Here is a 16,442-nt window from a genome sequence, read left to right as displayed (position 1 = left end):
AATATATTTCTAGGTCTGAAGTATTAGTCAGAAATATAATAAAAATTAAATCTTAGTAGTTACTGTTTTATTTTTAAATGTAGCAAATTAGAAGATGGGAACTGCTAACACTGTCCATAAAATCAAAGATTGTCTAATTATTTTCAATTTTGTCACAGAATAAAGGAAGAAGAAGCAGCATGGCAATCTGGACAGAAAATGAGGTTTATCTTGGATATGCTTTGCTTAAATTTGTTAAAATAATAACTACTGAAGAACTGAAAGAACTTCTAAATATGTCATCAGCTGCTACTCTGACTATACACAATGTTGAGTATACAGGACACCCTTTGGAACTTGCCTTGTTACTAAATTACTGCATTACATGTAACATCACCAAAACGATTTACCTAGTGATATACAATGAAGATACAAAACAGTGGGTATTCCAAGACTTTGCATTAGATGTCACTACTGACACCTTTTTAATTCCAAATTTTATATATTCAGCAATGCCAGAATTAATACTATGGGACAAACATAGGATCTACTATTATTATCATAATTTCACAGATACTGGAGTTTTACAAACACCTACGGAATTTGGAAATCTATCAAGATTATCACAAAACAGCACTATTCATGATGTTTTTATGGGTAAGGTATTCTCATTTTGCAAAAATTATTCTAGATTTCATAATAGATATCTTGCTTATGAAGATGTAATAATTTTAATGTATTAATATATGGTGCTTTTGATAAAGGTGCTGTTTTACCACTTTTAAAATTCTATTAATCTTTAAAATTCTATTAATGTTAAGTAGGATCTCACAAAGCAAAATGGCAAACTTAAAGCAGCAGAAATTTATTGTCTCAGTTCTAAAGGCTAGAAGTGTTGGCAGGGCCATACTCCCTCTGAAAGCTAGGGAATCTTTCCTAGCTTCTAGTCACTTGCTGGCAAACCTTTTCATTCCTTGGCTTGCAGCTGCATAATTCCAATTGCTGCGTTTGTCATCACATAGAATTCTTGTGTCTTCACATGTCGTCTTGTTATAAGGACACCAGGGCCAACCCTATTCCAGTATGACCTCATCTTAAATAATTATATCTATAATGACCCTATTTCCAAATATGGTCACATTCTGAAGTAGTATTTGGAGTTAGAAGTTCGACATATCTTTTTTGAGGGGACACAATTCAATTAATCTATAACAGGTGTTGTAGAGTTAAATAGATCTGTTTTCAAGTCGATGAACATGTCATTTAACATTTCCAAGCCTCCGTTTTCTAATCTAGAATATAGGACTGTCATGTTGATTAGATAAGGGATTGTATATAAAATGCTTAGAATAATACTTGGCAAGTGGTAAACCTTCAATTAATAGTAGTTATTCTTCATGTTATTATTCCTGAGGCAGTGTACTAAACATTATAGGGAATGCAAAGAAATAAAAAGTTTAATCCTCAAGGAATCTTGTTAGGAGATAAATTAGCCATGAAATTTAAAGTAGATATCACTGTAATTTGTAATTAGTCTTTCTTGACCCCATATCATTCTTCAACTCTCAACCATCCAGTTTTGCTGCTCCCCTTTACAAAACTCCAAGGAAGTATTGCCTAGTTTTACTTTTTCCTCTTTCCTCTCATTCTCTCTTGAATCCACTCTAATCAAATTTTCTCAGAAACTGCCCTTATCAAGCTTTTCAATGACTTCCACTTTGCTAATCCAGTGGCCAATTTTCAGTCATCTTTCATGATCTGGCAGCAGCATTTGAAATAATTCAACATGGCCTTTTTCTTGAAACACTTTTTTTTCACTGAATTTTAGGGTATCACTTTTTTGTTCTTCCTCCTACTTCACTAGCTATTCCTCCTCAGCCTCTTTTCCATTCTCATTTTCTTAATTCCTAAATGGAGAAGTACCTCAGGGTTTGGTTTTCAGACATCTTCTGAACTCTATTTACATTCATTCTTTGCCCTCCAGCCATGATAATTAGCCTGAACTCCAAACTACTATTTCCTACTACCTTCTTGATACCTTCACTTGGATGACTAGTGGGCATCTCAGACTAACATATCCAAAAATGAATCCTTGTTTCCCTCACCCACACTTCAACCTGCTTCATCCCTAGCCCTCCCCTATTGAGTAAACAGCACTTCTTTTCTTCCAGCCACAAATCATGACCTCATCCTTGAATCCTCCCCTTTAACATCCCACAAACAAGCCATTATCAAATCCTGTTGGCTATATCTAAAAAATGTATCTAATATCTAACCTTTTTCCACCATTCCCACTCCAGTTCAATCCCCTATCCTCTCTAGCCCGTACATACAAGAGTTTTTTAAGTGGTCTCTCATTTTTTATCCTTGCATCCCCATCCCTAACCACAGTCCACCTAGCAGCCAGAGTGAGCCTTTGAAAATATATGCAAAATCATATTATTCCTCTGCTTAAAACACTCATTTGCTTCTTATATCACTCAGAATAAAATCTAAAACCTTTAGCATCACCTGAAAAACAATATGTGATCTGGCCCAGGACTCTGATGTCATCTCCTGTCCCTCGACCCTTTGTTCAGTGTTACTTAGCCATACTGGCCTCTTTGCTATTCCTTGGATATCTACTGTTTCCCTGGATATCTACTGCCAAGAATATTCCTCACTTTGATATCTACATAACTCTTGTACTTAATTCAGGTTTAAGTCCAAATGTCACCTTATCAGAGAGCTCTTCCCTGACCCTGACCCAACTCCCCTGCTCTGTACCTTACATTTCTTTATTTTGTTCACAGCACTTATCATCACCTAACAAATTATATGTGTACTTATTTGTTAGCTGAATCTTCCACCAAAAAAATGTTTTCATTGTATTTGCTGCTTTACCCACAATACCTAGAACAGTATATAATACATACTTTTTGGAACAAATAATTGAAAAATATTCATTGAGCACCACTATTTGTGAGGCATTCTGCTAGGGGTTGGAGATATAGTGGTAATTTGAACACAATTCCCACCCTCCCAGAGTTTACAAAATTACATAGGATAAAGACAAGTTAACATGCAAATAAAGCAACATGTTTAATTCTATGATAGAGAAAATATAGGGTGCTATGGAAACACACAGATTGAGTACCTTACCTAAATTGGGAGACATGGAAGTAGGGAAGGCTGCCTTGAGGTAGGGAAGTGGTATCTAAACTGAGATCTGCTGAATAAGCCGGGGTTAGACAATAAAGACAATAGATGAGATTGGTGTGCCCAGTGACCCAGAGACAGAGATAACAGGGTACTTCCCAGAACTTGAAAGATGATAAACGGCTGAAACAGAGTTCTGCAGAGAGAAAAGGGATGAGTCTCTTCTGGAGAAATAGAGTCCAGATTATTAAAGATTTCAAAAGTTGCATGAAGAAATTGGACCTTCTTCTAAGGCCTCTAGGGAGTTCTAAAGAGTTTTAAGCAAGAGAGAAGCAGGATATTTGTGGTTTTGTTTTTTGTTTTTTTGAGTTTTTTGGGGTTTTTTTGTGTGTGTGGTACGCGGGCCTCTCACTGTTGTGGTCTCTCCCATTGCGGAGCACAGGCTCTGGACGCACAGGCCCAGCGGCCATGGCTCATGGGCCCAGCTGCTCTGTGGCATGTGGGACCTTCCCGGACCGGGGCACGAACCCGTGTCCCCTGCATCGGCAGGCAGACTCTCAACCACTGCACCATCAGGGAAGCCCAGATATTTGTGTTTTTAAAAGACCATAGTGAAAAGAAGATAAGGTCAGAATGAAAAATTGGGGATAGATTTTAGAGGACCTTAAAGTTTGAATATTGTACTGAAAGCCATTCAGAAATGCTGAAATAAAATGTTTAAACAGTTTATAAGTATATGAGATATGAAGTTAAAGGTCCTCAGCCTTCACTATTTCCATTTCTCAGATAACCCACTATTAACAAGTTCCTGTGAATTTATCCAGACATTTTTAAAAGCAAATTCAAAATATAACAGGTGAAATCAGATAAGATGACAGAGTAGAAGGACCTGAGCTCACCTACTCTCACAAGCACACAAAAATTACAACTATTTACAGAATAACTATTGATGAAAAAGACCAGAACCTGCCAGAAAAGATCTACAACTAAAGATATAAAGGAGGAACCACAATGAGACAGGTAGGAGGGACAGAGTCACAGTATACTCAAGTCCCATGTCTCTGGGCAGCCCACAAACAGGAGAGTAATTATAATTGCAGAGGTTCTCCCCAAGGAGTGAGCAGTCTGAACCCCACATTGTGTTCCCCAGCACCAGATGATTACTCCCCAGAACATTTGGGTTTGAAGGCCAGTGGCGCTTACTTTCAGGAGTCCTGGAGAACTGTGGGAAATAGAGACTCAGAGAATGTCACATGCTCCAGGACCCAGAGCAGAAGTTGTAATTTGAAAGGATCCTGGGTCAGACCTACCTGCTGATCTTGGAGAGTCTCCTGGAGAGGCAGGAGGAAAATGAAGCTCATGCTGGGGACACAGACACTGGCCACAGCCATTTTTGAAAGCTCTCATACCACATGGACCCTGGTGCTGGCAAGCATCATTTTGGAATTCTCCCTCTAGTTTATTAGCTTCAGGATCCCACCCTGCCCCTGCCCAACAGCCTGTAGCCACCACTACTGGGATACCTTGGGCCAAGCAACTAACTAGGTGGGGACACAGCCCTGCCCACCAGCAGACAGGCTGCCTTAAGACCCCCAGAGCCCACAGCCACTCCTGGACACAGCCCTGCCCATCAGAAGGCCCAGGACCTGGACCCACACACCAGAGCTCAAGCACTAAACCTGGAGCCCAGAAGGCCTTGTAGCCAGAGACCCCAGGATGCAGCTATACCACCAGTGAGCAGGCACCAGCCACCAGAAAGCCTGCTCTAGCCTTGGGACCAGCTTCACCCACCAGAGGGCAGACACTAGCCACAGGACAACCACAACCCACAACCTGGGGACCCAGTGGACCAGCACCAACCTTGTGACCAGCTGGAACCTGAACCTACATTCTGGACCCAACATCCAGCTGTGTTAGGAACTGGACCCACCCATCAGCAATCTGAAATCAGCTCTGGGGCCCCTGGGCCCTGCAGCCAGACCTGAGGACCCAGTTCTGCCCAATAGTAAGCTGGCACTAGCCCCAAGACCTGGGTTCACCCACCAGTGGACAGGCATCAATCCCAGGATCTCCTGGACCCTAACCCCACCCACCAGTGAACAAGCACTAACAGTGGGGACCCCTGGGGTTCTGCAGCCCACCACCTCATGATCCAGTTCCACCAACCAGTAGCTGGCAGCCTCCTTAAAAGGCAGAGCCTGGCAACCAACTGGACTGGGAGCCAACAAAGCCTACCAAGCCACCCACAGTAGTCAACCCACCACAACAGAAGGTCCTATGCAACCCACATAGGGAATGACTCTAGAGTATATAGCTCAGGTGATGAGAGGGGAGTGTGCTACTAGGATGCATAGGACATCTCTTACAAAAGGCCACTTTTCCAAGGTCAGGAAACATAAACTACCAGATACAAAGAAATAAAAACATGTTAGGCAAAATGAAACAACAGAGGAACATGTTCCAAACAAAAGAACAAGATAAAACCCCAGAAAACTAAGTGAAGTGGAAATAGGAAATCTACCCAAGAAAGAGTTCAGGGTAATGATCATAAAGGTGATCAAAGAACTGGGGAGAAGAATGGATGCACAGAGAGAGAAGTTAGATATTTTTTAACAGAGTTGGAAAATATAAATAACAACCAGAGGTGAGGAATACAATAATGAAATGAAAAATACACTAGAAGGAACCAATATTAGATTAAATGATACAGAGGAATGAATCAGCAATCTGGAAGACAGAGTAGTGGAAATCACTGATGCTGAGCAGAAAAAAAGAAGGAAAAGAAATGAGGACAGTCTAAGAAACTTCTGGGAAAACATCAAGCATACTAACATTTGCATTTTGGGGTCCCAGAAGGAGAAGAGAGAAAGGGGCCAAAAACACATTTGAAGACATAATAGCTGAAAACTTCCCTAACCTGGGAAAGAAAACAGACATACAAGTCTAGGAAGTACAGAGAGTCCCAAGTATGGTCAACTCAAAGAGAACCACAAGACACATTGTAATTAAGATGCCAAAACATAAAAGTAGAGAATATTAAAAGCAATAAGGGATAAAAACATAAAAAACACAAACACATGGAGGCTAAACAATACATTCTTAAATAACCAAGAGATCACTGAAGAAATCAAAGAGGAAATCAAAAAATATCTAGAGACAAATGACAATGAAAACACCATGATCCAAAACCTACAGGATGCGGCAAAAGCGGTTCAAACAGGGAAGTTTATAGCTATACAAGCCTACCTCAAGAAATAAAAAAATTTTCAAATAAACTATCTGTCCTTACACCTAAAGGAACTAGAGAAAGAAGAACAAATAAAACCCAAAGTTAACAGAAGGAAAGAAATCATAAAGGTCAAAGCAGAAATAAATGAAATAAAAAGGAAGAAAACAATAGCCAAGATCAATAAAACTAAAAGCTGGTTCTTTGAGAAGATAAAATTGATAAACCATTAGCCAGACTCATCAAGAAAAAGAGGGAGAGGACTCAAATCAATAAAATTAGACATGAAAAAGGAGAAGTTACAACAGACACTGCAGAAATACAAAGCATCCTAAGAGACTACTACAAGCAACTCTATGCCAATAAGATTGACAACCTGGAAGAAATGGACAAATTCTTAGAAAGGTATAACCTTCTAAGACTGAACCAGGAAGAAAGAGAAAATATGAACAGACCAATCACAAGTAATGAAATTGAAACTGTGATTAAAAATCTTTGAACAAGAAAACTCCAGGACCAGATGTCTTCACAGGTGAATTCTATCAAACATTTAGAGAAGAGCTAACACCCATCCTTCTCAAACTCTTCCAAAAAATTGCAGAAGAAGGAACACTCCCAAACTCATTCTATGAGGCCACCATCACCCTGATACCAAAACCAGACAAAGATACTACAAAAAAAATTACAGACCAATATCACTGATGAATATAGATGCAAAAATCCTCAACAAAATACTAGCAAACAGAATCCAACAACACATTAAAAGGATCATACACCATGATCATGTGGGATTTATCCCAGGGATGCAAGCATTCTTCAATATACGAAAATCAATCAATGTGATACACCATATTAACAAATTGAAGAAGAAAAACCATATGATCATCTCAGTAGATGCAGAAAAAGCTTTTGACAAAATTCAACACCGATTTATGATAAAAAATCTCCAGAAAGTGGGCATAGAGGGAACCTGCCTCAGCATAATAAAGGCCATATATGACAAACCCACAGCAAACATCATTCTCAATGGTGAAAAACTGAAAGCATTTCCTCTAAGATCAGGAACAAGACAAGGATGTCCACTCTCACCACTATTATTCAACATAGTTTTGGAACTCCTAACCATGGCAATCAGAGAAGAAGAAGAAATAAAAGGAATACAAACTGGAAAAGAAGAAGTAAAACTGTCACTGTTTGCAGATGACATGATACTATACATGGAGAATCCTAAAGATGCCACCAGAAAACTACTAGAGCTAATCAATGAATTTGAAAAAGTTGCAGGATACAAAATTAATGCACAGAAATCTCTTACATTCCTCTCCAATAATAATGAAAAATGTGAAAGAGAAATTAAGGAAACACTCCCATTTACCATTGCAACAAAAAAATAAAATACCCAGGAATAAACCAACCTAGGGAGACAAAAGACCTGTATGCAGAAAACTATAAGACACTGATGAAAGAAATTAAAGATGATACCAAAAGGTGGAGAGATATACCATGTTCTTGGATTGGAAGAATCAATATTGTGAGAATGTGTATACACCCAAAGCAATCTACAGATTCAATGCAATCCCTATCAGATTACTAATAGCATTTTTTAAAGAACTAGAACAAAAATATTAAAATTTGTATGGAGACAGGAAAGACCCCAAATAGCCAAAGTGGTCTTGAGGGAAAAACACGGAGCTGGAGGAATCAGACTCTCTGAGTTAAGACTATATTACAAAGCAACAGTAATAAAGACAGTACGGTACTGGCACAAAAACAGAACTATAGGTCAATGGAACAGGATAGAAAGCCCAGAGATAAACCCATGCACCTATGGTCAACTAATCTATGACAAAGGAGGCAAGGATATACAATGGAGAAAAGACAGTCTCTTCTATAAGTGGTGCTGGGAAAACTGGACAGCTACATGTAAAAGAATGAAATTAGAACACTCCCTTACCATACACAAAAATAAACTCAAAATGGATTAGAGACCTAAATGTAAGACCGGACACTATAAAATTCTTAGAGGAAAACATAGGAAGAACATTGTTTGACATAAATCACAGCAAGATCTTTTTTGATCCACCTCCTAGAATAATGGAAATAAAAATAAACAAATGGGACCTAATGAAACTTAAAAGGTTCTGCACAGCAAAGGAAACCATAAACAAAATGAAAAGACAACCCCACAGAATGGGAGAAAATATTTGAAGACAAAGCGACCGACAAGGAATTAATCTCCAAAATATACAAAGAGTGCATGCAGCTAAATATTAAAAAAAAAACCATCATAAAATGGGCAGAAGATCTAAATAGACATTTCTCCAAAGAAGACATATATATGGTGAAAAAGCACATGAAAAATGCTCAACATTGCTAATTACTAGAGAAATGCAAATCAAAACTACAATGAGGTATCACCACACACAGTCAGAATGGCCATCATCAAAAAGTCTACAAACAATAAAATCTGGGGAGGGTGTGGAGAACAGGGAACCTTCCTACACTGCTTGTGGGAATGTAAATTGGTACAACCACTATGGAGAACAGTATGGAGGTTCCTTAAAAAACTAAAAATCGAATTACCATATGATCCAGCAATCCCACTCTTGGGCATATATCCAGAAAAAAACATAATTTGAGAAAGATAAATGCACCCCAATATTCATTGCAGCACTATTTACAATAGCCAAGTCATTAAAGCAACATATGTGTCCATCGACAGAGGAATGGACAAAGAAGATGTGGTACATACATATAATGGAATATTACTCAGCCATAAAAAATGAAATAATTCCATTTGCAGCAACATGTGTGAACCTAGAGATTATCATACTAAGTGAAGTAAGTCAGAGGAAAGACAAATATCATATGATGTCACTTTTATATGGAATCTTAAAAAGTGATACAAATGAACTTATTTACAAAACAGAAACAGACTCACAGACTTTGAAAACAAACTTATGGTTACAAAAGGGAAAAGGTAATGGGAGGGATTAAATTAGGAGTTTAGGATTAACATATACACACTACTATATATAAAATAAATAGTCAATAAGGACCTTCTGTATAGCACATGGAACTCTACTCAATATTCTATAATAACCTATATGGGAAAAGAATCTGAAAAAGAATGGAAGTATGTATATGTATAAATAAATCACTTTGCTGCACACCTGAAACTAACACAATATTGTATATCAACTATACTCCAATATAAAATAAAAATTAAATTAAAGAAACCCCTGTGGAGAATATGCATATATATACATATGTATATATGTACTTGTACACTTGTACAAGTATTCCTGTAACATAGATTATTAGATATAGAATTCTTGAATCAGAGTTCTGAATATTTAAAAAGTTGATAAATCCTTAAAATTTTCAGTCTAAACTCACCCAAACGTATTTTAAAAATGTATATTTTTATAAAATCTATTTACTATTTACCCATAGTGTGGAAGAAAAATGTGTAATTCTCATTTTATTGCACATTTTATAATTAGATGTTTTATCTAGTTTTGTATGTTCTTTGGTCATATTTTCTCTGGATTGTCAATTCATACTGTTTAGATATTTTGCACTGGATTGCTTATTTTCTTATTGATATGTTTTTTACTTATAATGTATATTATCCATTTGTCTTTGACGCATATTGCAAATATTTTCTGTGGTGTGTAATTTCTCAGTGTCTTTTTGCAGGCACTTTGACATTTACAATTTCAGTTTTTAAGTAGTCAAATTTGTTAGTATTTTTATTTGTGAATTCTTCTGTAATGTCATAATATGAAAGGTCTTTCCAATTATAAAGATATTATCACATATTTTCTTTTTATAATTTAGCATTATAATTTTTATGTTTAAATATTTAATTCATCTAGAATTATATTTGGTATAAGGAATCTAATTTTATTTTTTATTTCTATTTTTCCTGTGAAACCTGGTGTTGCCTTCAAATCAGTCTTCTGTTAAACACCACTTACCCTACAGATTTGAAATGCCAATTTTATTATGCATTTATGCCTCATGTTAACTGGGTTCAGTTTCTAGGCTATCCCCTTCCCTCATCTATCTCCACGAGATCTATATTGTTTTGGTTACTGTACCTTTAATCGCCAACACACTATATAATTTACTTATCTTATGTTTATTGGCGGTCTTCCCTAAAGGAATAGAAGCTACAAAAGAAACTGATCTTTCAGTTTTTCTACTAATATGTCCCTCCCAAGTATTTAGAACAGTATGTAGCTATAGTGGGCATTCAATAAATATTGATATTTATTGAATAGATGTTTGCATATTTGCAATATCAGGTCTTCTCAACCAGGAATGTTATATCTATTCATTAATTTTATTTTCTCTAATTGGTCTACTAAAGTCTTTCATCTCTTCTTCAGTCAATTTTAGAAGTTTGTTTATTCCTAGGAAAGCATTCATTTTTTCTAGATTTTCTAATTTATTGGCAAAGTCTTCCCATTTTAATGTTTAAATTTCTTATGTATCTGTAATCATATTCTCTTGCTTATTTGTAATATTGTTTATGTTCCACTCCTTGCTAGTTTGGCTTGCAAGATATCTTTTTTTTTTGAATTTTTTGTTTTCCTTTCCTTTGATTTATCAAATCTACTTTCTTTTTTATTTAATTCCTTAATTTCTGCTTTTGTCATTAATGATTCCTCACTTCTGCTTTTTGTTTGTAATGTTGGTATTCTGTTGCCTGCTTCTTGAGTTAAATAACTAGTTCATTTATTTTCAGTTTTTGTTGTTTTCTAAGCATTTAAAACTATGAAAAACATAATGCTATGAATTTTTCTCTGCATAGCTTTAGCTACGTCCCACAGGCTTTTATATATAGTGTTCTTATTCTCATTATTTAAAAAAATAATTCCTAATTTTCATCTTAACTTTGTATTTAATCCAAAATTCATTTAATAATGTTTTTAATGAGCAGTGTGATAAGAAAATGGTAGTATGTTGACACTGTTATTAAAGTATTCTGATCCTAAAAAAAATGGTATTTCTGATTTAAGAGCTTGATTAGAATATAATTTATGGCAAGTTGTGAAAATGTCACTTAATTATTCATATTCCAAATGTAAGATGCAAACTCACAAAGAGCTCTGAACCTCCCTAACTCTTTGAATTCACCTTCCTCCTTTCAGCCAGTCCTTTCTAAGTGCTGTTTTTGAAAATTAAAGAAAGTATACTCCTAGGGGCTGTACACAAAGAGTGTCGTATCTGGAAAGGAAGTTATGAAACCCACTGGTCCAACTGTTCATTTTATACATATGGTTATAGAACCAAAGAGGTTAAGAGACTTATTGTCTATGAACCTCTGCGACTTAGGCATAATACTCTATTAAGGGGAGAAAGTTAATTATTTTGTATAAAGTGAACCTGAAGAGGTACTGTCTCCCTCCCACCACCATTTCTTCATCCCAATTGCATTAGCCTACTATGGCTGCCATAGGAAAATACCACAGATTAAGTGGCTTAAGCAATAGAAATTTATTTTCTCACAATTCTGGAGTCTAGAAGTCCAAGATCAAGGTGTCATCAAGGTTGGTTTCTGACGAAGACTCTCTTGCTGGCTTGAATACAGTGGCCACCTTCTCACTTTGTCCTCACATAGCCTTTCCTCTTTGTACATGCAGAGAGAGAAAGAGCTCTCTGGTGTATCTTCCTCCCCTGATAAAGACATCTGTCATATTGGATTAGGGCCCCATCCTTCTGACCTCATTTAACCTTAATTACCTCCTTAAAGACGCTACCTTCAAACACAGTAACAATGAGAGTTAGGGCTTCAACATATGCATTTTAAGGGAACATAATTCAGTCCATAATACAATGCTTCCTAATAATACCATTCCTGTCATTCTCATCCTCATTATTATTTAATGCACTAATTCCAGCTCTTTCTTCTATGTTAATAATGTGATTATAAAAGTGATAGAGTGGGGCTTCCCTGGTGGTGCAGTGGTTGAGATTCCGCCTGCTGATGCAGGGGACACAGGTTCGTGCCCCAGTCCAGGAAGATCCCACATGCCACAGAGCGGCTGGGCTCATGAGCCATGGCCGCTGAGCCTGCGCGTCCGGAGCCTGTGCTCCGCAGCGGGAGAGGCCACAACAGTGAGAGGCTTGTGTACCGCAAAAAAAAAAAAAAAAAAAATGTGATAGAGTGAATGTGAGGAAAAAGGTATGCAGAAAAACAAAAACAAAAAAAACGCTCTGCTACGAAGTGGGAGAGAAGCTCTCAACCATCTTGTAATGTTATGGGTTTGTGCCTGAATTTTCTCAAAGTATATAAATAATCACTATGAAAGAAATTATTTTGGTTAATAGTGCACTTAAATAAAAGAGCATGAATTTATGTCAACATAGAATAACACAAACTTTTCTCTCTTTTTTCCAGATTATTATGGAAATATTGTGGTAAAAATGGAAAATAATGTAATGTTTTATTTCAAGATTAATATTAAAGATGCAGTAAAGCTGCATTTATGGACAAATAGCACAATAAAATCATTAATTTCCTTGAATACATCTGGTAAAATGTATCTCATACATGTTTTTGAAAATGGCACAATACATCCACAGGAATATCCCTTAAAACTGGAAGCACAAAGTATAGCTTTCAAAACAAAAGAAAAATGCCCCTACATGGCATTTCATAATGATATTTTTCGTGTTTCTTATCTTTTGGACAAGGGACAAAATCTGTCAGTTTGGGCTCAAATAGTCTATCCAGAAAATATTGGGCTGTATATTATTGTGGAATCATATGGCCCAAAAATATTGGAAGAGAAAAATCAGGTTCACTATGAAATTGCCTCAGGATACTGCACTAAAACCATGGTAAGTTAATATTTTAAAATTCTTTTATTCGATTTTAATAAATGTAAAAATATAATATTAACATTTAAAAGAATGGATTTCCCTCCAAATTTAGCTTTGAAAATGTTGAGAAATATGTAAATTTTTAATGAATAATGATATGGTAAGTCATTAATTCCTGAGCAACAATTTTTACTTTCAATATCCAGGGCCTCTTTGCCACTTAAAAACACATTCCTGTAGAATTCTTTGTCAATTGTATTGTTCACTTCCTTTTTTTATATAGTGCATGACTGCTCTGTAGAGTTCTATCTGCTATCTATTGCACTATAACACCATCCCTAAACCTAATGCCTTCAAACAACAAGTTCTGTGGATCAACAATTTGGGTTACGAGTAGATGGGCTGTTCTGCTGGTTTCATCTGAGTTTATTCATGAGGCTGTTGTCATCTGGTGGCTTGCCTGGGACAGGATAATGTAAGATGGCTTCATTCACATGTCAAATGTTTGGTGCAAGTACTGGCTTGTTAGTATAAGGGGCCTCAGCTGGAGCACTTGTCTCTGCTCCATGTGTCCTATATCCTCCAGGCTAGACCTGGCTTCTTCACATGGCAATCTCAGGGAAGCATTCCAAGATGGTGAAGGCAGAAGCCACAAGGCCTAGGTTTGGCTACATTCTATTTGTCAAAGCAATTCACAAGGCCAGCCCAGATTAATATGATAGGGAAATAGACTGCACTTCTTAAGAGAACAGCAAACTTACACTGTAAAGGGACCTACATACAGGAATGGGAGGAATTACTGCAGCCATCTTTGTAAACAATCTACCACAATAGACATAAATATACTGTGTATATTATTTTGTATACTACTTTCCTAGGTAATATTATAGCATAAGCATTTTTACATGTTACTGTAATTTCTTCCCAAATATTGTATATTCTATTCCCCACTCTCCTTTTCTAGGCTCAGCTTTCTTAAGCATAAACAATAGTGGGCCTCTTAATTGATACAGTGGAATGGAAGTGTTCACTTAATTCCAAAATAAGTTAAAGTGAAGAGTCATTTAAAAAAGGAAAGTGCTATATGTGAAACATTCTACTTTAACTTAATAGATGAAGGTACATTCATTAGTCAATCTTTTAATATAGGACCACAGACTTTGCTTTGAAATTAGTCCACTGATTGGAATTCCTCATCTCCTTTCTTGCATAGTCTTATTCATAAGACATCATCTCTTAGTTCGCATTTCAGTTTCTTTAAAATAGCCAGGGGTGGTGGGGGGGGGGACTTAAAGACAGTGGCAAAACAACCAAAGTTCTAGATTTTTATAATTTTTTCCCCAGCCTTTTAGTGTTATCTTGCTCATACCTAGCTCAGTAATTTCTTCTGTGACTTGCTTTATCAAAACTTTCCAAAGCGGTTCCAAACTTAGTTTTCAGGGAAAGAGTGACTCTATTTTTACACTGGTATTTAACCAGTCCATAATATTTAGTTTAATTCCACAATTACAATAATAATGCAATCTGGCATAAACAGGTTTTGAAACAAATAAAGCTGCTTTAGATTTATATACAATTACATGGATAGACCTTAAAACATAGTCTTGAATGAAAAACAGTGTTGAATAAGAAACTGAGACCTATCAAATGTTACTATGTAACATTTATTAAAATTACAAACAACTACACACAAATCACAAGCAAAAAAGAGTATTGTTCATTTTATAAGAATACAAAGATAGCCAAGGACATATATCAAACAAGTAAAGCATCATACTTGCTTGATATATGTTCTGGGTGCCTATTATGAGGGAAGGGAATGGGGGAAGAAGATACAGGGGAAAAGTAAAATACAATAAACAAGACTGGATTGAGCATGTTTCAAGAAACAAGGAGTATATTTAACTCACTTTTCTGAAGCTGAGGTACTCTCTCCTTCCAGAACAAAAACAAACATTTACACTTTTCTTCAGCACAGCGCAACTTTCTTTGATTATCTAGCTCCAATATCTGCATACACTCTCATAGGTTTTCTTTCCAAGAATTGCATGTATAATGTATATTTGTCCACTTGCAATTCAACCCTTCACAATACTAGTTACCAATCAAAATATACAAAGGACTATGAAACATTAAAATTTTCATGTTTTAGCATATTTTTTATTTCTGTTAATATATTCTTCAGCTCTGTTTGGTTCTTGTTTATATTTTCTAACTCTTTATTAAACTTCTCACTTTGTTCATCCATTCTTCTCCTGAGTTCACTGAGCATCTTTGTGATCATTACCTTGAATGTTTATTGGGTAGATTGCTTACCTCCATTTCACTTAGTTTTTCTTCTTGGGTTTTAGCCTGTTCCTTCATTTGAAACATATTCCTTAGTCACATCATTTTGCCTAATTCTCTGTGTTTATATGTATGTGTTAAGTACATTTGTTACATTTCCCAATCTTGGAGAAGTGGCCTTATGTAGGAAATGTCCTATGGGGACCAGCAGTACACTCCCCGCTGGTCACCCGAGCTGTATGATCTAGGGTTGTCACTGTGTGGGCTGAGTGGGCCCTTTTGTTGTGGTGGGGCTGCCTGTGAGTATACTGGTAGGTGGGGGCTGGCCCCCACCTGGTTGGCTGCCAGGTCCTTCTTCTCACTGAGGCTGCTTGTGGACAGGGCCAGGTCCTGACATATTTGGCTGTACTGTCCAGGGAGTCCCAAGGCTGATGCCATCCTGCTGGTGGTGGGGCTGGGTTCCATGATGGCTGGCTGGGAGGGGGTGGCTGTGGATGGTGCCATCCACTGGTGGCTGGTAAGCCCCCAGAATAGGCTAGAGGGAGAATTCCAGAAGAGCGCTTGCCAGCACCAATGTCCTTGTAGTAGAACCAGCTCCCCAAAATGGCTGCCACCAGAGTCTATGTTCCCAGAGGGAGTCCCAGTTGCCTCCTGCCCCTCCAGGAGTCTCTTCAAGTTCAGCAAATGGGTCTGACCCTAGTTCCTTTTAAATTACTGCCTCTGTGCTAGGACTAGGAATGTGTGAGATTTTGTGCATGCCCTTTAAGAGCAGAGTCACAATCTTTGCTGGCCTTCAAAGCCAGCCGTTCTGGGAACTCTTCTTCCTGGTGCAGAACACTCAGCTGGGGACCCCAATGTAGGGACACACCCCCTTCTTGGGGAGAACCTCTGCAATAGTGATTATCTTCCATTTTTTGGTTGCTGATTCAGGGATGTAGGTCTTGACTATACTGAATCTCCATTCTTCTTACCCCTC

General features: G+C 37.1%; 1 protein-coding gene across 1 annotated transcript in view; it reads left to right on the top strand.

Annotated features, from left to right (window-relative positions):
- CATSPERE (catsper channel auxiliary subunit epsilon) overlaps positions 1 to 16,442 on the top strand; it is a gene marked incomplete at both ends in the record, with an annotated part of 242,671 nt that overhangs the window by 136,366 nt on the left and 89,863 nt on the right. Inside the window, 2 exons of the mRNA XM_082833795.1 lie at positions 159 to 636; positions 12,756 to 13,198. Coding sequence (XP_082689921.1) covers positions 159 to 636; positions 12,756 to 13,198 — 921 coding nt within the window. The remainder of the gene's footprint in view (positions 1 to 158; positions 637 to 12,755; positions 13,199 to 16,442) is intronic.

This window comes from Leucopleurus acutus (assembly GCF_964270905.1).
Source record: "Leucopleurus acutus genome assembly, chromosome: 2".
Classification (NCBI taxonomy): Eukaryota; Metazoa; Chordata; class Mammalia; order Artiodactyla; family Delphinidae; genus Leucopleurus; species Leucopleurus acutus.
Note: the sequence above shows the minus strand (reverse complement) of the source record. Positions and strands in the feature narration are given on the sequence as shown.